Genomic DNA, 17598 nt, shown 5'->3' on the forward strand with positions numbered 1-17598 from the left:
TCAGGTTTTCTTCATTTTTATACTTTATCTGGTCAGCTTGTTAGACCTGTCACCATGGTGCCTAGTATCCCAGGAATCCCAGGGCCTTCCTCCCCACAGCCAGTGCAGTCTGAGGCTAAATTGGTAAGTGAAAAACTCCATTATTCCTCAAGAAGACTAACTTGAGAAATAAATTAAATTCTTTTGCTTTTTAAGAATGGCTTTAGTTTTCTTTTGTTAGTCTAAAGTCTGCAAGTACAAATTTAATAAAAACAGAAAAATACCTGCAATTATTTTATAGTTATGTCAGATTCCAGCATGTTAGTTCTGTTGCTAACAGTCATTTTGGTCTTTTTTTTTTTTTTATTATTCTTTTAAGTGAACTAGATTTTCAGCTGAACTCGTTCTTGCTTTTTGTATAAAAGGGTAGGAAACAGTTAATATAAAGACAAGATAAGTAGCTTTTCAGTGATGAACGTCACCTTCAAAGAAGCAGAATATAGTTGCTCCTAAATAATGTGATGTTAAAAAAAAAAAAGGAAAAGAAAGTTTTATGTTTTTTGGTCTGTATTTTTATCTCAAATATAGATCATCTGGCAAGTTTTTTTTTTCTGTGATTAGCATTACAGGCATACTTAAGAAATTGTGTTGTGTGGAAGTTGTTTCTGTGGTGTATTGGGTAATTTGGTAAAATCATGACTAAAACAGGCAGAGGCTTTTGAAAAAAAAAGTTAGTGATCACATAAGGTGGTAATTTGAATTAACTTGAAAAAAAAACTGCTACATTAAGTAGTTGCTTTGCTGTTTATTGCTGTCTTTTTTTTTTTTTTTCTTTTTGCTTGTTCCAACTTTTCAGAAGCAATAGAAAACTATTATTAAACAATATCAACAAAAACGTATCGACAAAATGCTTGTATCTGTTCTCTGGAGTAATGGGGTACCAGTATAGTGGGAACACTAGTCCACATTCACCACGTACTAAAAGTATTATGAAGTCATCAGTGAACTGACTCTTCCTAATTCTGTCAGGTTATCCTTCATTTTCTTCCTCAGTTGAACTTTTAAAATAGTGTAGAGAGGGACAGAAAGGATAAAGGTCTGTTTCTGTGCATCCTTGTAACCCTTGGGCTGGAGTGAGGAATATCTTCATAGCTGAGAAAATGTAAATGTAACCAGGTCTGAAGGGGTGAATTTATCTTAAATGTGGGAGGGAAGAATGTAAGAAAGTGAAAATGAGAACTCTGCCCTGCCCTGCCCTGCCCCACCCCTGCTGGCCAGAAATTGCACATTTAGAGTTAGACATGCGTTAAGTTTTACTTTGTGAAATCAAGGAGAAAGTAGCGTCTCCTAAGTTGGGAAGGAAATTAGGTTCATACTGAGTGGTCTGTTCTTAAGGAGCTTTAAAGAGGAGAAGGAGACACATGCATGTGGTAAATACTTTGATCTCACGTTGGAAGAATCAGTCACTCAAATGCAAAGAAAAACAAAGATCATTAGACTTAAAATTTGACAGTCTCATTAGTCGACTCGTTAGAATTTAGCTAATATATGCACTTCAGTGATTGCCTATCTTTTTTTAAATGAGACTGTAAAAAGTGTATTTGCAGTATTTCTTATTTCCCTCCTTGTCTCCTAATAGAGAACATGAACAGAATTCAAGAATATCAGAATTATGTGTATTTCTTTTGCTCATTTACTTTTATATAGTGCCTATTCACAAAAATAAAAAACTTAATTTCTTATCACTACTAAAATAAAAGCAATTTAATGAGAAACTTAATGTTTATGCAGAAAAGCTTCCAAAAGAAAGACTAACTCACTATGCCATGTAATACATTGTTCGTATATATGTCATGGTTTATTAACTGCAAAGTTCCATTTAATCTTAAAAATTAAACTTTTGGTGATGCCAAATCCATTTTTTCACATACCTCTTGAAAAAAATTTTGCTTGCTACATACTAAGTTCTGCAAAGGTGTGGTAATCAGTTTCGTTTTCATTTGTGCTCTTGGCTATGCCAAAAGAAGGCATCTTTTTTTTGCAGCTGCTTCTTTACTTTTTATTTCATTAATAATTCACTTCTGAAGGTGAAATAAAAGCTATTTTATTGAATTAAATTTAATAACCAAACAAACGATGTATTGGCTGATGGAATAGATGTTCCGTCTATGTAGAGGAGACTGTAATTTTGGACTTACTGGTAAGCTTTAAACAAAGACGAGGCGGGAACACTTCTTACATTCTTTGGTGTACCATATTCTCCCTTCTGCTTTATTTTGGGATGAAGTCTGTCAGCTTAGTGTTCTTACTGTCTTTTGAGGAGAAAACTGAATGGAGGGAGCTGTGATATTCCTTTCTCAGTGATCAAGGCCCAGGAGTCAGGACTTTATAGATCTTTGGAATTGACTTGGATGTTGCATTTTTATTTATTATTTATTAGTTGGAGATTTTCTGCTGTTCTTTAAAGATACATATTTTTAGTCTCTCAGATTTTTTTTCATATTGCATTATCAAATGTTGAAATACAATATGTAACAAATATATATACACAAAAACCATGCTCAGACAGTTTCCTAACGTCCTCAGATGTTCAGGTAAGATTTATAATATAGGGGATACAAAATTTGTAAAGCTTATGAGTTGCGTGTGTTTGTTTTTAACTCCAGAGGGTTTTGTGATACAGACTTCTGGTCATCATTGTTTGCATCCTTCCTTTCTCTCAAGACTATACTTTCCTATATACACTTTTCCTATATCATTATATACAGTATTCTGCATTTCCTGCTGTCACATGTGTGACAATACTATTTCAAGGTATTCTTAAGACAGATCTACCTGCTTCAGAGATTCTGAGTAAAGTTCTTGAACCACTTAAAACAACGTTTTTTTTATATTTTTTTTTACTTGAAAATACAATTACCCCAGATTGCTGGATTGTTGCCAGATATAGAGCTGTCATAAGTAGGAGTCACAAGTCTGTATGTTTTGGATGAAACACCAGGTACAAACCAGGAAGGGAAACAGATACTTACCTTTGTTTGTACCTTGTGCCTTTCTTTACAGAAGCCATCTCTGCAGTTCATTTCTTGCATGACTCTTCAAGGAGCTAACATATTTTAGTTTTGTTACCAGAAGAGTAACCTGTACTTTGATTTCATTCCTCATCTCAGTTATGTTTCTCTCTTACCTATTTACAAAAGGCTACTGTAATATAGACATAAGATTTTTTTCTTTAAGGTGAAGGCAGGAACTTTGACCTTTACAAAAATAAAATTAGAGATTGCAGTGCTATTATTTTCTAATAGTTATGGTGATTAATTATTTAAATGTGGGTTTGGGCAACATAATCTCTACATGTTTATTAATGTAAAAATATCACAATTTTCTTCCATATTGATGAATTACTTGTGATTTGCATATACCAAATTGTATATATATAACGCCCTGCGGTTCTATATTTAAAACCATGAGTGAACTTCAGTAAAAACAAATTGACATTACAATTTCTGAAAGCTAAAGCGTAAAATAACTGGCAGACTTGTTTGGTAATGGGCATAGGACACCTTCCTGGAGCACATTTTCAGGCACTGTTAACTACAGTTTTGAAAGTGTTTGGATCCTTTTCCTCCTGTTGCATGCAGAATTCAAGTGAAATATGGTTAGAGATTTCATTCAGGCACAACTGCCTTTTACTGGTATTATTTTGAAAATATCTTTATATCTTGTACTGAGAGTGGCACAGAATAGGAGTGAAAATGAGTTTCAAACTTTTTCAGAACACTTAAAATAAATTATCTGTTTTTATCACTATTCTTTATTTCTTGTGTCAGAGGTACTAAATTCTACATACTTCATTAAAATCAAACACACAGATCAGTTTTGTGGTATTTTAGAGAGACTCAAAAGTAAATGTAATAGTTCTGTTTAACAAAAAATGTTTTCAGATAAGGAGGGGATCGTAAGGAATTGGAACAGATGATTTTTAAAGGTCCCTTCCAACCCGGATCATTCTGTGATAAGGATGCATAATTATAAGTATTACAGACTTGCTTCTAATCAGTTTGTGAGAAGATCTGCTTTCCATATATGAGCCATGAACTATTGCTAGTTGTAACACATCCCTGTTTTTTGAATGTATGGATTGTGGATGCAAGCTTAACGTTCAGACCCTTCTGCATGGATTGCAGAAGTTTCTTAAGAAATTAAAAAAATGTTTTAACTTTCACTGAGTGTTCCCCCTACCTTCTCTTCCCCATATAAAACCTTTTGTCACAAACTGAGAAATACTTTGCACACAGTGGGCAACCCAGAGGCTTTCTGCAGGAGGTTTCTACTGAGAACTGACAGAGGGCAGCTTGGCAAATGTTCAGAAACCTACATTAACTTGCTTGAGCCTGGCATGGGACCTTGTGTTCAGCAGAATTCTTCTGACCTGTCTCTCTGCATGCCGAGCTAATCAGCAAACACCTAATGAGCCTACTCTAAAGAAACAGACCCTCTCACAACCTACTTCATTTTCATATGTTCTCTGGGGGTGGAGAGACAAGACTTCATAAGGACTGATGATGCTGCAAAGACCACAATAATGATAATTAACTTGCTGAATTTAGAAGATTATGCTGTTAATTAGTTGCAAAATAAAGATAAGTAATAGAGCAGCAGATGGTAGGATAACACCCAGGAGAAGGAGGGTTATTACTCTGATGAGCTTTTGTGGCAGATATGAAATATGGATCTGAGTTTTTCATAAATTGTTTCTGGAGAATATTGTCTTGTTTCTGTGAGCTCTTGATGGAATGATCTAGCCCTACCAAATTTTGACAGATGCGGTGAGGATTTGTTTTCAAGGATATACATGAACAATAAAACTTTGCTAATAAAGACTTTAAAAGCTATTAAGTTATCTGAAAATACCGCTTTTAGTTTGCCTCTAATAGGCAAATAATGTCAATCTTTGGTTATCATAATTTCCTCGCATATTAATCATGACATACGTTTATTCTAATATTTGTTTCAATATACTTGATTTATAAAACCGAGATTTCCATAGTGTTTGGCGTGAATATCTCCCAACTCACAGGAAGCACAACATCCATGTAGTATTTTACTACAGCATTGCCTTCTGCAATAGGAATCTTTTAAAATGCATTCGTTTAATATCTTCTTGTGAGAATCTGTAAAAATACTTGATTTTCACAGTATTTCCATATTTGTGGTTAGTTCTAATCCTAACTATTGAAACTTCAAGTTTGAAACTGTGATATAAAACTAAAGCCAATTATTTTGCATTAGTTTCCAGAGAACCCACACTTAGATTTAACAATCTAATTTTCAAAATGAGTTTATTTACTTTGAAATGTACAAAACTGTATTTTTAAAATGTTATCATTAGTGTGGAAAGTCCTATTTCAGCTGTTTGCGCATCCATTATGCCTGATACGTGTTAATAATGTTAATAGTATTGTGGTATTGCCTTCACTTCTGCTACTTCCAAATGAAACGTACAATAGATACATTTAATAGCATTGAATTCCTAATTTTTTTCTTTAACTTTGCAAATACTTTTGTAATGCAGAAAGGAAGAGGTAGAAAGAATGGACCTAGACAATAAGTTACTTGCCATATTTGGGGAAAATGAAAAAGCAAAGCCAAAAACCACCCAAGTGCTAATTTTATTTCATCTCCCAAATTTTCTGAATTGGACACTCTTTTGCTAAGGAAATGGACATGAAGAATGAAACTTTCTAAAATAGCTGGCTTTAAGTAAATACTATAAAGTATTTCTAACAGTTCATGTACTTTGTTTTTGTTGTGGAGGATGCTTATATCAAGGCTTGCTCATAGAGCCACAGGCAGAGTTGAACAGGCACACTGGCTGTACTGATATGGTGTAAATGTTTGTGCTCCAGTGCCATGAAGTTAGAAGTTAGCCTGTTGTTACTGAATTTATGTATCTAGCCCATTAAATTGGATGGAATCTACTGTTTTTACTTCTCATGGCAGTGGAAGAGAAGACTGCCTGTATATAATAAGTTGCTATGTCGTGGTTGAGTAATTTTTGGTAGATGTAACTTTTCAGAACCTGTTGATGTCGTGGCTTGAAATAGAAAGCATGCCCTTAAAAGCCTCAGTAGGAGTTGAAATACAGACAACATAACTAATTTGTTATAACTCCCTAGTCTTTATTTTGACTGTATGCTTTTTGTGTCCTGCTAAAGGGCAAGTTGTGATGCAAGAAATACAGCTGAAGTAATTCAGATAGTAAATGAAAATATATAGTGAAAAAAACAGGTGCTAACTTATGGAAAGGATATTCAACAAAACATTAAATACATTGTATTTCCTTTTTTTTTTAAAAAAAAAAAAAAAAAAAAAAGTGATTTGCAAGTGGTGTGTCTCTGTGGTAGTCCTGGTAGTAATTATGGAAATTATGCCATTTAATGACCAGAATTAGTTTGAATTCTAAAAGGCGAGGAATCATCAAATCAACCTTTCCATTTTTGTACTTAGATCATAGAGCTTGGGTTTAGTAATTTTGATTAAAAAGAAAGCACTTGGTCCTTTCTGCTCTTGTTTAGCTGAAGACAGGGACTGAGTTTTTTTGTTAGGCGTTTTTCTGAGGTGAGTTAGGAAGGTACAAGGAAGGTATAAGTTGAATGCTGTGAGTTTGCTTTACTGCAGTAAAGAAAGAGTTATGAGGTATCTGTAGCATTAGGAATTTCAGTGTACTGTTTGCATGCTAAGAATTTCAGTTGTTTTTTTTCTTTTAAATACATTTTTATTATCCATCTTTTAAAAATTTTTAACCATCTTTTAAAATGGTGCTATCTTACCCTGAAGTCTGCAACTATTCTAAATTCCTTTAGTTCAAGTTGAGCACTGGGGGAGTTGCTGTAAATTTCTTGTGTTCGTTTCTTGTTCTTGGAAATTTATAAAGGTGATACAAAGTGAAGTGTGGAACAAGACTTAATTAACACTGAATTTTTATGTACACGTTTGTGTTCAGAATTATTTCAGTGCTGCTGCAAGATCAATTATTACAAACATTTCAGTGTTTAGAAACTGCCATCATTGTGAGTTACACACATAATGTACACCTGTTCTCTTTTCCTATGTATATTAAGTCCCAACCAGCATTATTTAAGAAAGTTTTGGCAAGTCTGTAGGCAAACTAATGTCTTATCCCAGTACTTTAACCATCAAAAAACAAACAAAAAAACCTCCCACAACCTTACTGTCTCTATACTTCTATATTGTTGGCTTTGTTGTTTGAAAATATAAGATGTTTGAAAACCAAAATTCTCACAATGCATGGGGAAAAGTGACCTATAGAAGTCACTGTTTGACGCTTCCCTACCAGCAAGCCAGCAGAGGAATTTTAGGATTTTAATGATTCTCTGTGTAGTCTTCAAATGGGACGTCTGCTAGTGGGTGATTACTTGCACCTTTCAAATATAGAGAGTCAATTTTCCATATCACAGACACAGTTTTTTTGCAGTTCTGGCAGAGGTGGATTTGCAATCTGTTGTTTTAATTGTAAAACAGGAGCCAGGGAAACCTGTCATGGTAGGAGAGAGCTGTCACTGTATTCCAGTGGCTTAATTGCTGAGAGCTGTTGGAATGCTGTAGTTGATAGGGTGTATCTACATAAATGGATGCAAAGTCCTCTGCTTATTTTGAGCTGGCCAAATGCAGCCTATCTCTAGCATTATCAAGATGCTCTATTAATAGTTAGTATTTTGTCAATGTTTTGTTCATACTCTAAAACATGAGGATACAGGAGTTCATCAAAAGAACAGTTAAATGTTGCTGTTAATTAAAACTACACACAAATGTATTTGGCGTAAAGGATGTGGTAGAAAATGGTTATTTTTATTGAATTCTCAAAAATTAAAGTAAGGAATGGAAATTTGTTAGTCAGCTTCAAACCAAAGTATCATGGCTTACTGAGTACTATGCTGGTATTCCTGCTACCCTCGGGGTTTCAGGTAATTTTATGCATGTCATTACAAGCGTAATACCAGTTTCAACAATTATTTGTTCTTTGCTTTCAAGTCACCTCTTTGTGGGCACAATTCAGGCAGTTTTCTGTTTACTTCTCCATGCAGCATACAGTCCTGTTCTTTCTGAGATGCTTTCATGATGCTTGCAAGTTGTCATCTGCTAGTAGGTGTATGTCTAGATCACTGTTGAAAGCCTGTAAAAAGGCATACAGCTATTTTAGAGATGGAGCTCCTGTTGGCAAAGTGAAAATAACTAATAACTAACATACATCATAACTCCTCAAGTGATGCTATAATTGTTACAGTATTTCCATGATGTGGGGGAAAAAATGTGTTGTTGTTTTTTTTTCTTTCAGAGATTGAAAGCAGCCTTGACCCAGCAGCACCCTCAGGTAACAAATGGAGACACTGCCAAGGGACATCCAAGTGGGCTGGTTAGGACTCAGTCAGAGGAACCACGACCACAATCACTACAACAACCTGCAACTTCAACAACTGAAACACCGGTATGACAACACAGTGCACGTGTACTTTCTGCCTCCTTCACTGTATGGAAAATAGATCTTTTTGCTAAAATGTTGGCAGAATCTCAGTGTGTAGTTATGCAGCAGACTGTTTTTTCTTGGTGTATTTTATCTGCTTATGACTATACATAATTTTGAGAGGTTGCTAAGTCTCTACTGGGTGTGTTATCCTGGTGTATTACATCAATATTTCTGTAGCAATAGGATGTTTGTTGTAATGTCCTTAAATATTTCTAGAACGTGTCATTCAAGATGACAATTTCGAAATAGTTGTTATCTGTTTGTTTGGATTTAGAACTGACTCCTGATTTCTGGAGTGCATTAACAGGAAATCTTGTGGTAACTGAAAACTGTACAGCTGGTTGATATATAATTGAAGAAAACTTAATTTATTTTGCATTTATATTGCATCTGTCTAATATTTTATGTCATAAATGCTCTTAGTGTTTGTTTGTTTGTTTGTTTTAACTGCCTCAGTGATCATGGTTGTGTTACTTAGTTTGAAGGATCTTTTCTGCTCTGCTACAAGAATAGTTTCAGTACATCCTTCCAGGTGCTGAAAGGAGGGTTGTAAGGCTAGGGATGGTGGTCTTCTCCTTTTGGGGTGATAGATGAGAACAGGAGAATTAAGGACAACAGCTCTGACTCAGAGTAGAAGTGGGAACCCTGCTGGAGAAAAGAGCTATTTCCAGGAGAGAATCCTGGAGGACTGCAGCTGTTCTGCTTCTAAGAAACTTGTTGGAAAAGTGTTTCCTTAAGAAAGTGAATGGGTAACAGTAGAAGTAGTCAATATTTCTAAATAAAAGGCCAGTAAGACAAATGTGAAAGGTGTCAGTGTCTTTTCTCAGGTGACAAGTGATAGGATGCTAGGAAACAGCCTCAAGTTCCACCAGGAGAGGTGTAGGTTGGACATTCGGAAGAATTTATTCAAAGAAAGGATGGATAGGCATTGGAAGGGGCTGCCCAGGGAAGTGGTGAGTTGCCATCCCGGGAGGTATTTAAGAGACATGTGGATGTGGTGCCAAAGAACATGGCTTAGTGGTGGACTTGTAGTCTTAGGTTGACGTTCAGATTTGATGATCTTAAGAACCTTTTCCAACGTATGGTTCCCAATGATTCTGTAATACCAAATTTGTAAAACCTGTGTACCCTTGGCCCAGAAACCGAGGGACTGAACCTGTTTATGCCTGTAGCCATGGGTGTAAATTGCAGCTGCAGGGAAAGCATTTAGATTCTGAGATTGGTCAGTGTAATCAAATAATATATCAAAACAAATGTTTGGAGCAAAAGAGAGAAAAATACTAGCCATTGGAAGATGATTTCCTTCATGCTATTTTCCCCTACTACCTGAAGTTTTTTAAAAGAATATTGTCATAATACTTTGAAGCAGCATTTTCAAAATGAAAAGATTGTTATAAACTTATTTTTTTGTTACTTAATATCTAGTATTAAAAAAAAAAATATGCAAGTGTGCTATTCCTAAAAATCTAATAGGAGTTCCCAGATTTTTTGTTACCTGTCTAGAATTTATGACAAATTGGTATGCCAGATGCTGTATTTGTGGGTTTGGTTTTTTAAGTTAAAACTGTAACTTTCTTACTGTGCTGTACTGAATGTACAGGTGTACATGTACAGCTGTGAAGATACCATATAGACAATTATGTTGTGTCTGTCCTATCTGTTGAAAGAATTTTAAGATCCATTATGTTGTTACCGTAATTCACTAAATCCTTGTCTAAGGTCTCTCTACACCTATGAAGGGAGTATAATGTGTAGTCTAAGGTAATGAAATACTTTGATCCTGTCACTGTGTGTGGGTGGATATAAGGGAGGTTGGTGTGCAGTGGTGGGGAACATTACATTAACAAATAGGAAATTGCTGTTTGGAGATCTAGGGATCAGTAACTATCAGCATTGAGAGCATTTGTCAGGCAGTTTCTGTGTACTGGAAATAAATAATTCTGTGATATTTCAATTGTGATTAAGTTTTAGTGAAGGGTATTTGGGAAGAGTAAAGAGTAGAGAATATATTTCCTACCAAATCTAACTTTTCAAATTTATTATGGGTGAAAGGCTTCTAAGAAGTTGACTGTTTATGTAAAGACTTTGTCATCATGTGTCATCAAAATTGGTAAAGAGAGAGACCATCTAAATTGGTGTTGTTTCTGTGCTTTATTCATATGTAAACGTCACATGAATTTAACTTTATGAAGTGATTGACATTTTAGTGCAATTTTAAACCAAAAATAAAGCCATAATTAAAATGTTAAATGTTAATGTTACATGGTAAGTAAAGAGTGTAAATACAGTGTAAATAAGTTTTTAAACCATAGTTGTGCCAGTAAATTACATAGCTTTCCACAAAAGAAATCTGTATAACATGAATGTATGCAGAAGCGTTGTGAATGCTTTTCTCAAGATGTGCTGTGTATTTTTACTGGTGCTGCAGTTTGAGTTGTGAGTAGTATTACACTGACAACTTCTTTAATACTTCTTGTTGTTTTCAGGCATCACCAGCTCAGCCTACACCACAAACGCCAAATACAGGTGGTCGGCGAAGAAGAGCTGCTAATGAAGACCCTGATGAAAAAAGAAGGAAATTTCTGGAACGAAACCGGGCTGCTGCTTCCAGATGCCGACAGAAGCGGAAAGTCTGGGTACAGTCATTGGAGAAAAAAGCTGAGGACTTGAGCTCACTAAATGGCCAGTTACAGGTATGCTTTTTATTACAAGTAAAAATGATTAAACTTTACTATTCTTGGACAGTGATTCTGGATCAATGGAACTTAAAACTTTGCACAAAATCTGAAATATAAATGTCTTTATGGGTCGCATAAGAATTGAAAATTCAGTATTAAATTGAATATACCAGCAAAATAAAAATATAAAAGAATATTCAGATTTTTAAGATGTGTAAACTTTAGGATCATGCCCATTTATCCTTTATTCAATTTTAAATAACTTTCAGACGGTGATACTAAATTAGGATGACAAGATCTGTTGGAGAAAAGGTTTAATAGCCTATTTACCATTTTTACCTTAAAAAACGCCTTGCTCCTAACAATTTCTATCACAGTCTGAGTTATTTAAATATATTTGGGTTGATTTCCTTTGGTTCTTTTTAACTTCACTGTTTTTTCCTTTAAAGTGAATGTAGTGCTCGTGAAAGGTGCCAGATTGACATCACTGGAAACTGAAGGCCTCTTTTGTGCACAGAACAGGTACAGCACAGGCAGTGGCAGTGCAAATCTCACCACACTGCCCTCTGAGTGTGCATAAATCCTATAGGGAGGGATGTATACTGTAAGATCGTAGTCTAGTGTATGTTGCCAGTCATTTTTCTACCTCTTCTGAGGTTATCAGTCGTTGGAAAGCTGTCATGTGGACACATTTTTCTCTGTTTCAAACAATCCATGACCCTTTTGTTTAAATTAAGAAAATATGTTTTAACATTTAGTAGTAATGTTTTCCAGCAGCACACAAGAATGGGCACAAAGTATTGTTTCAAAATAAAAAATCTAAAAGCTTTATTTTGAGAATTAAAGAAAGGGACACTCATGTCATTTCCTAAATGAAGCATCCATTTAGAAAACTTTAGTGGAAAGTATTTTTGATATTTTAAAGTTTACCTTGCTGTTTCATCAGAGTTGTTCGGTGAGTCAAATTCATAGGTCTTCTGTATTAAAATCTTTCTTTCATGCTGTTTGATGAAGATGTCCCAGGTCAACCAACTGGGAGAGTAGGGCTTGCAAGATTACTTTTCGTTGTGTAACCACAATTACTATGCATCAATCATCTTTAGCTTTCTGAATAGACTAGAATAATCCAGTGGGAAGGGACCTGCAGACACCAAGTCCAACTGGCTGACCACTTCAGGGCTAACCGAAAGGTAAAGCATGTTTTTGAGGGTGTTATCCAAATGCCTTTTGAACACTGACAGGCCTGGTGCACCAACCACCTCACTAGGAAGCCTGTTCCAATATTCGCCCAGCCATTGAGTAAAGAGATTTTTCATAATATCTAGTCTATCTTTAAAACTACTCAGCATCCCAATCTGTAAAACACAAGAAATTCATATCTAAGTACACAAGGTGAAATCATTTGCTGTGTTCTAAGAACCATGACCTTTGACATGACATCACAGCATTGCTTAAATTACTTGCAAATACATGGTCTTCTCATACCTGTTCACGGTGTGTGGACCTTTCCTTTAATGTAGTCACAGCCCTCACTGTAAATCCATTAATTACAAAATGATATGTAGCACTATAACTTAAATCTAAGAAACAAGTTAAGGTAGACTTACAGGAAGAAAAGCAAAGAACAAAAAAGATTGGCTATATTTCAGCTTTCTTAGTGGAAGTAGTTTCTGGTAAGATAGGAGCTGCCCTTAACTTATGAATATCTATTTTTTTTAATTGAAAATGATTTAAGTACTGCATTGTAATGGATAACAAATTGTCACACACCTTATTTACTATAGCTGTTACTGTAATACCAATATTAATATTGTTTAGTTACAAAATTGCATAGTAGTCTTTTGCTTCTAATTAGCAGGAAAGAATCCTGCTTTTTAATACTGTGTGTGTTCAAACACCCACTTATTGGATGAAATATAGAATTAGCGTTGTTTGTAGATATTTTAATACAATGCAGTCATCTAGAGGTATGCAAATTTACTATCTGATAATGACAAGGAAGAAAGTTAATGTCTTTTATTTAAGAAATGCAGTAGTAGCACTAATAGCACAGGCAAAAAAAAAAAAACAAAAAACTTTGTCCCATAAAGAAGGCCATAGATTTTCTCCTCTATAACAGTTGTGTTTTTTCTAAATTAGTGTTGCTGTTTGTAGCAGGTACTGTTTTTGTGGTTTGTTTGTGTTTTTGTGTTTTTGGTTTTGTTTTTTTGTTATGCTGACAGTCAGGGTCAGCCCTCCTGGCCACATCCCCTCCCAACTTTTTGTGCACCCCTAGCCTCCTCAGTGGCAGGGCAGCAAACTTTTAGTGTAACTGGCTGTCCATGTAACATATTGTTGTATTTAACAGTGTACGTTGCTTAAACCTATAGTTGCATCTAAATTTTGATTGTGGTTTTTAATTATTTGTTTACGTATCTGGAATCCAAAAGATTTCCAGATTTCAAAGCATTAATTAAGTAATAGTTAACTGAAAAAAAAAAAAAGATTTTTTTTTGCAGTCTGCCAAAAGCAAGGCTGTTAACTGTGAAGAACAGAATGACTTGTAAAGAATGTTGAATGTCAGAGAAATAATTAAATTGTATTTTATGTGAAAACATTAATCAATCTTCTATTTCCGTAATAATTCTTCACTTGACAGGCTAGTACAGCTGATCAGCATAGTGGGCAGTAATGACCCATGCTTGCTTACTTATGTTATATTTAATAGTAAATTTAATAAGTTTGGAGTTTTGCCTTAGTACAGTTTTATGGACTGAGTGTTAGGGTTTAGCAGTTCATATTTTGTTTAATATCTAAACGACCTGCTCAGCTGAATTTGCTGAGATGTTGTATTTCCAGAAGTAGGTTAATACAAAAATGACTAGAAATTGCATTGCAGTGCTTCACACAACGTTTCTGACTTTTTTCAACACGGTAGATTTCTTGTAATGTCTGTGTCAAAGGTTCTAAGGTAAACATCAAGATTTTTAAGACTGGAAGTTCTCTAATGGTACATAACAATTTTGAAGAGCCTTATGTGGTTTATGTATATTCTTCTGTTCCATAGTTTTCAGCTTTCTGTGGATGAACTTCTATATGAGAAAAGTGTAGCTCCTTACTTCAATTTTTTTGAATGTAATTTTCTCTTTAGGCATTTTTTTGTTTAAAAGATAATTTCAATCAATTACATCCTGTCAATAGTGCATGTAAGTTAGATTGGCCTTTATTGGTCTTTATTATACATTAGATAAGTTACTTCATGCTTCCAACTTTTTCAAATTTTACTGTTTGCTTTTTGTGGACTGTTTTCTACTCATATGTTGATTTGTTTATTGATCTTAAATTTTATATACCCTTTTGTTTTGCTTTTGTGCAAGATATGGTATGCTATATATAAGACGTTCTTAACGAACTGTTGGCAATGTGTCCCCAGTGACCACCCACTTGCATTGCAGTGTCAGATACTGAAGTTTGTAACATGGTCCCTATTTGGTCACTGTTGCTTTAGTAAATTTAGAGGGCAAAGTATTAGTTATTGTTACTTCAGTGTTGTAGAAGAATGTCCTGTCTTCCTTAGGAGATCTTTTTAGGTGTTAGAAGACCTCTGTTATCACCAGTCAGTGGTGGTTTGTACCAATGCTGCAGAAGCTGCTTTAGGAAAGCTAGGTTAAGAAAGAAATGCACTTAAGTAAAGGTCCTTTCCCACACAACGGTATCTTGTTGAAGAAACAGTGTTTCCTGTTTCTTCTTTTTTTTTTTCAAAAAGAAACAGGAAGACTGGTGTTTAACTCAGGTGCAGATGATCCACTGGCCCCAGATCTGCCTGTCTCTGGTAACAGTCTTGGTAAATATACCTCAAAATGTTACCCAACACCTTGCTTAGTGTAATGGTTAAACTGGTTCCAAGTGCATTTTGAATCCAGAAAAAAAAAAGGCAGATACAAAGAACATATTGTACATAGCGTGGTGTACCTTAGTTAGATTGCAGAAGGGAAAATATTTTATGAAAAACGGAGTACGGGTAAAAATAGATATGTTTTCCTCCAGAAACCTGCCTTATAATGTTAACATGCTGTTGAAACGTGTGAACATAAAAATTCCTTTAGTATGTGAGGTGTATTTCATGCTTGTTTAAAGAAACATTAATGACTACTCTTGACTTGATTTCCGAAAAATGAAGGGGACTATTTGTCCTGCGCAAAAACTACATCTTTCTTCATGCAAAGTGTTGAATTGTTTATTCCATATGCTGCTTCTTGTTAGCCTGTTTTCTGTAAAGAAGATCACATTAATTTATTTTGAATGAGTTGGAGAGATTAAATATTGTCACATACGTGATGAGAAAACTGCAAAGTATATGTAAGTTGGTTCTGTCAACCTCATTTTATGACCCGTGAAAAGTGGCCTGTGCTGGTGACATGTATATGGCAACCATTGACTTGCCTTTTTGTGGGATTTCACATACCTTGTGTCTTTGCTTCTACTTGCAGGAATCATTTGTGAATTGATTATGGCACTATTGGTGCACATAGTGTTCATGTTGCTAACAGTCCTAGCTATGTATTTAATGAGTATACCTCAACACTTTAACTTAGTATAGCAATGCTGTTCCATTTTTTTTTTTCAAATTTGCTTTAATGTAAGATAAATTCTGTGATTCTGTGTGATAATACACTTGCTTTTTATGTTCTTGTTAGCAAAATTCTTAGTATTTGTAATACAACTGAGATTAATCTATAAGCTGCCTTTTCAACCATTTTTCATAATTACTAGATTTATTTGCAGTGGTAAACAGCTACTTCATTTTTATATATCCTGTTGTGTATAAAATTCTCCCTTAAATGGGAGAGATGAAGGTAGAAACTTTCTGATTTTTTTTTCCTGATTTGGTCATTTATTTTGCCAATGTTCCTATAAACTAACAGAAGTATATTTCATATTCTTGGACTTCGCTGCTCCTGTACGTTATTAAGAAGTGTCTCAAAACTACATCAGCATTTTTTTTCTTTGTCAGTTCTGTGCAGCTGCCTGCATGGCACCCAGAGTTGTGGCTCCTCAGTAAATAATATGGTGAACTAAGATGAGACTGAGAGCTGGAGGTACAAGTAGAGTGCTTCCTTAACAGCCCAAGATTTCAGGATATGTAATTACAGCTGGTAGAGATTTTGGGGGTGGGGGAGTTGTCCTGTGGTTTTTTTCATTATGACTTTTTTTGTTTGTAATCACAATTCTCTTTTATTAGAAACATCAGTGAAGTCAGATTTTTGGCTCTCTTTCAGCTCTTGTTTTTGTTTTAAATATAAAGTTTTGACAAGGGATATTTGGCACAATAAAATGACTGAACAGAAAATTAGCCCTTAATAGTTTTTTAAGAGGACTTTGCAAGTACAAAGGCTTGACATTTTTGTCCTCTAAATGGAGGGAGAGGACATGAAGAGAAGCTTTGTCTTGAAAATCTGATAGTTCAGTTACAGTATTTGTAAATCATTTTACATAGTGTAAGTAAACCAAATAAATTCTGTTCTTAAAAGTATTTTCATTATTTTAGAATCTTTTTAGTTATCCTTTTTTCTACATAATTTTATTTGCAATCCAATTATTTTATGTTTATTTTTCTTTAAATTGCTCCCTAATGCATAAACATATGTATTTACCAATTATGTTACGTGTGGTATGTATTACACTCGTGTAATACAAGTTTTCTTACAGTTTAAGTAACTTTAAGTATTTCATACCAATGGAAAAGACTTGGATTTAAAAGAAATTAACCCGTGAAAAGCATATATCATGACAAGATATGGGGATCAAAAAGCATTACAGATAACCTGATTCTATAGATATCTAAAGCTTTTCTACTGTTCTAAATGAAAATGAATCTGTCACAATGCCATACTGTTCTCAGTTTGGATTGTCAATGCGGTTATGTACTGTTTCCCATCCATAGATATCAAACAGCTTTACAGGGCAGGTAAGTATCGTCCTCTCTTTTACAAATGGAAAAACTGAAGTGCCAAGAAGAAAAATGACCTTGCTCAAGGTCACCCGGTAGTGGAAAGGCACAGCCTGGGAATGAGCCCTGTCACTAGATTCTGCAAGTGCTGTCTCCTAGATTACACTCCATTTTAGTGGTATTAACTGACACTTCAGGGTTTTGTCATCATTATTAATTTTTCCTTCATACAACACTTGGTTTATGCATGGTTGCCAAAGAGAAATGTAAAAATCAACAGACATTTTCCAAATTCTTCTCCACTACTTGAGATTTTTTTTCCAAAGTACAAGTATAGTTCCCAAAAACAATTCTGCATTGCCTGATTTTTTTTTAACTTTTTTTTTTTTCCTTATCATTGGCTGTGGCATCTGTTAAAATGTGGCTAGCTAAATCTAGGTTTACTCTGATTAGAATTCATAAAA

General features: G+C 34.7%; 1 protein-coding gene across 8 annotated transcripts in view; it reads left to right on the top strand.

Annotated features, from left to right (window-relative positions):
• Positions 1-17598, top strand: part of ATF2 (activating transcription factor 2) — a 56105-nt gene that overhangs the window by 28922 nt on the left and 9585 nt on the right. For 7 of the 8 annotated variants that reach the window (XM_082762911.1, XM_082762909.1, XM_082762913.1 and 4 more), the window contains 3 exons: positions 37-123; positions 8339-8488; positions 11014-11220. In XM_082762911.1, the coding sequence (XP_082619037.1) occupies positions 37-123; positions 8339-8488; positions 11014-11220 (444 nt within the window). The remainder of the gene's footprint in view (positions 1-36; positions 124-8338; positions 8489-11013; positions 11221-17598) is intronic. The other variant, XM_082762915.1, reaches the window with a different exon arrangement.

Source organism: Aythya marila (assembly GCF_965140915.1).
Source record: "Aythya marila genome assembly, chromosome: 6".
NCBI classification, from domain to species: domain Eukaryota; kingdom Metazoa; phylum Chordata; class Aves; order Anseriformes; family Anatidae; genus Aythya; species Aythya marila.